The 3,522-nt window shown below is 52.0% G+C and overlaps 1 protein-coding gene across 1 annotated transcript in view; it reads left to right on the forward strand.

The window, feature by feature from the left end:
* The first annotated feature begins 1,946 nt into the window (after positions 1–1,946).
* The window catches only part of TRIM29 (tripartite motif containing 29), a 56,671-nt gene continuing 55,095 nt past the window's right edge, over positions 1,947–3,522 (forward strand). The window contains 1 exon segment of the mRNA XM_015560625.1: positions 1,947–2,066. Within this exon segment, the coding sequence (XP_015416111.1) occupies positions 1,947–2,066 (120 nt within the window).

Genomic DNA, 3,522 nt, shown 5'->3' on the forward strand with positions numbered 1-3,522 from the left:
GCCCGCCGCCCAACCCTCCATCCTTTATGAAAAAAATGAGTAATATAGGGAGTCTTTCCTTTAAGAACTCATGGCATAGTCCTTTTGAAAATTATATATTTTTTCTTATTGATTTCAGAAAGGAAGGGAGAGGGAGAGAGAGAAACATCAATGATGAGAAAGACTCATGGATTGCTGCCTCCTGCACGCCCCCCACTGGGGATCAAGCCCACAACCCGGGCCTGTGCCCTGACTGGGAACCTAACCACCACCTCGTAGTTCATATGCTGACGCTCAACCACTGAGCCACACTGGCTGAGCATGGTATAGTCTTGTCAAGGGTTCCAATGCCTAATCATCAGGAGTATTTTCTCATGTCTACTCTAAGCATCTAATGTCATTTACTGTCTATGTCTAATTTCTCAAGTTCAATCCAATGTCTTCAATCCAACGATAAAGCAGGCCACTCACTCGTGTATATGAGCGCATATGTAGTCCTGCAGGTATTTAGGAGGGGCCTCTGTTTCGGATGGACTGAAAGTGCCCCTGCATTATGTTTTGTTTTTTTGCTTTTTTAAATTTTATTTTATATTTTTATTGATTTCAGAGAAAAACGGAGAGGGAGGGAGAGATAGAAACATCAATGATGAGAGAGAATCATTGATCAGCTGCCTCCTGCATGTCCCCACTGGGGATTGAGCCTGCAACCTGGGCATGTCCCCTTGACTGGAATTGAACCCAGGACCCTTCAGTCCACAGGCCGATGCTCTATCCACTGAGCCAAACTGGCCAGGGCTGAACCAGCTTTTAAAACATGGTCCAGTAAGCCTCCTTTGGAGCTCTGTAGTAGGGAAACATGGGGCTCCCACAGCTCCTCTGCTTAAGGATTCAAAATATCTAAGAGTGTGACCAATCTGCAGAGAAAACACTGTGTCCTGAGGGCTCGTCCCAGGCGTGGGCAGGCCCGGGCCTCTCAGCATTTGCCACAGAAAAGAGCTCCTCACACTTAAGATGCAGAACTCTCATTAATGTCTGGGCCGCCAATAAAAGCCAAATATTCCCCAAAGCAAGTTTGGGAAATCCTGGTGTCTTTGAAGCTTGGTGTTTCACTGCCCCTCCTTCTAGCACTTCACAGGGAACCAAGCCCAGAGCTGGCTCGCACCACCGGGCAGAGTCCCTGCTCCCAGCGTGTGAGACCCCGCAGCGGCAGGAGGGGGCCTGGTCCTCACAGAGCGGAGGGTAGCTGCCCCAGAGGCGGGCCGGGTGGAAACAGGCCCCAGGCTGGGGTGGGGCAGAGCTGCTTGGGAAGAAAGCAGAGGCGAGACTCTGGAAATTGAAAGGTGGACAGAGTTGAGAAATGTAGCTGAGCCCAAGTTTATTTCCCCCCATTTAACTGGAAGAAATAGCACATATACAAATGCTAACCCAGGAACAGACTGAGACACCAGTCTCCCACCGGGAGAAACTGTTCACAGGATTTGGTGTGTCATCCATACATTCTATGCTTTGCATGCATTCTTTTTTGCCATCAACAAAAACATATTAGAGCCCAGCTGGTGTGGCTCAGTGGATAGAGCGTTGGCCTGTGGACCAAAGGGTCCTGGGTTCGATTCCGGTCAAGGGCATGTACCTTGGTAGCAAGCTCCTCCCCGGCCTGGGCCCTGGTCGGGGCACGTGCAGGAGGCAGCCAATCGATGTGTCTCTCTCACATTGATGTTTCTCTCTCTTTCACTCTCTCTTCTACTCTCTCTAAAATCAATGGAAAAATATCCTCGGGTGAGGATTCACCAAACAAACAAAACCAAAAACATACTATATACACTCTCCCACATATGACTTGTTCTTAGCACTGTCCTAGAGGCCGTCACAGAAACCTACCTCATTTACACGCACATCTAACCCTGCTTCATCCTTTGCCTGGTGTTAAATAGAATGGATGTGCTCTCACTTATTTACCTCGTTCCCTAATGGCGGACATAGAGGTTGTCTGTGGGCAGCTGCAAGGGGAGCCTTACACATACACGTCTGAGCTGATGCAGCAAGGGCCGGCTGCTCGGAGAGGAACCACCGTGTGGGAGACGCGTCGCGTAAGTGGCGACACTGCGGGCTCTTTTCTGGCCAAGATCGCTGCACGGTGATGGTGACGGTGACGGTGACAGGAGCAGTGACTGCCAGCCCTCCCTCCCTGTCTCCCCTCCGCCCCAATCTGGGATGGAGCAGCAGGCGAGTACGCCCCCAGGGGTGCCTAGGGAATCCTCTGTGGATGCGGGGAGAGGTGGTTTGTCTGTTTGTGGCCAAACAGTCCCTCTTCCTCATGCTGTTTTCTCAGCACTGAGGGGAGACTGTGAGGATCAGGGGGTGCAAGCCAGGCTCCCCTAAAGCAGAGCCCCAGCCAGCCCGTTCACCAAATGGCAGTAAAGCCGCCACCCCCTGCGCCGTGGGTCTAAATGGCGAAGCCTCTTGCAGCTAGCGTCTCGCTCTGTTTCCGCTGGGAGAGGGGCAGCAGGTTTGGGTCAGGTGAGGAAGCCAGCCTCAGATGCGGTCGGTCGTGAGCAGGCGCTGGAGTTCGGGGAGCCAGTCAGACCCAGAGGCGGCCTGAGGCCTCGGGCTCCTGCCGGAGCGGGTGGGAGGGTGCTTGCGGGCCCACCGGCGGGCGTGGTGCGTGGCCGGCGTTCTGCAGTTGGCCAGGGGCCGGTGGCTGCTTGTGGTCTCCAGGCTTGTACCACCTTCAGAAAGCTTTTTAACCCTCACCCGAGGATATGTGCCTATTGGTGTTTAGGGAGAAAGGACGGGACAGAGAAACATCGATCCGAGACCAGGGATCGAACCAGCAACCTGGGCGTGTGCCCTGACCAGGAATTATACCCACAACATTGTGATGCACGGGATGAGGCTGAACCATCGGGCCAAGGCTTATACAATATTAAAAAAAAAAATTTAAGACTTTTTCTTTTTATTCTATTTATTTATTTTTTAAATTGATTTCTGAGAGGAAGGGAGAGGGAGAGAGATAGAAGCATCAATGATGAGAATCATTGATCGGCTGCCTCCTGCATGCCCCATACTGGGGATGGAGCAGCAACCCGGGCCTGTGCCCTTGTCCAGAATCAAACCCGGGACCCTTCAGTCGATGGGCCAAATCAGTTAGGGCAAATTTTTTTAATTGAATTTATTTAGGTGACATCTATAATAATAAAAGCATAATGCGCTAATTAGACACCCAGCGGCGCCAGGCCAGCCGAGGCGGGTGCAGTGCAATTGGTCAGGGGCCTGGTCATTGCCCCATGATCACCCCGAAGAGGGAGGCCCAGGCCACTAACCAGCAGGCTATGGTGGGTGGGCAGGGCCTCTCTCTGGGAGGGAAGCCAGTGCCGGCAGCCAGGAAAGGAAGGCCTACTCTTGCATGAATTTCATGCACTGAGCCTCTAGTTGGTTAATAAACTTATATAGGTTTCACGTACACACTTGTAGAACACATGATCTGTGTATTGTATTGTGTGTCTCCCCCAAGGTCAAGTCTCCTGCCACTGTGTGTGCACCCCA

The sequence above is a fragment of the Myotis davidii genome, unplaced genomic scaffold (genome assembly GCF_000327345.1).
Source record: "Myotis davidii unplaced genomic scaffold, ASM32734v1 scaffold355, whole genome shotgun sequence".
Lineage (NCBI taxonomy): Eukaryota > Metazoa > Chordata > Mammalia > Chiroptera > Vespertilionidae > Myotis > Myotis davidii.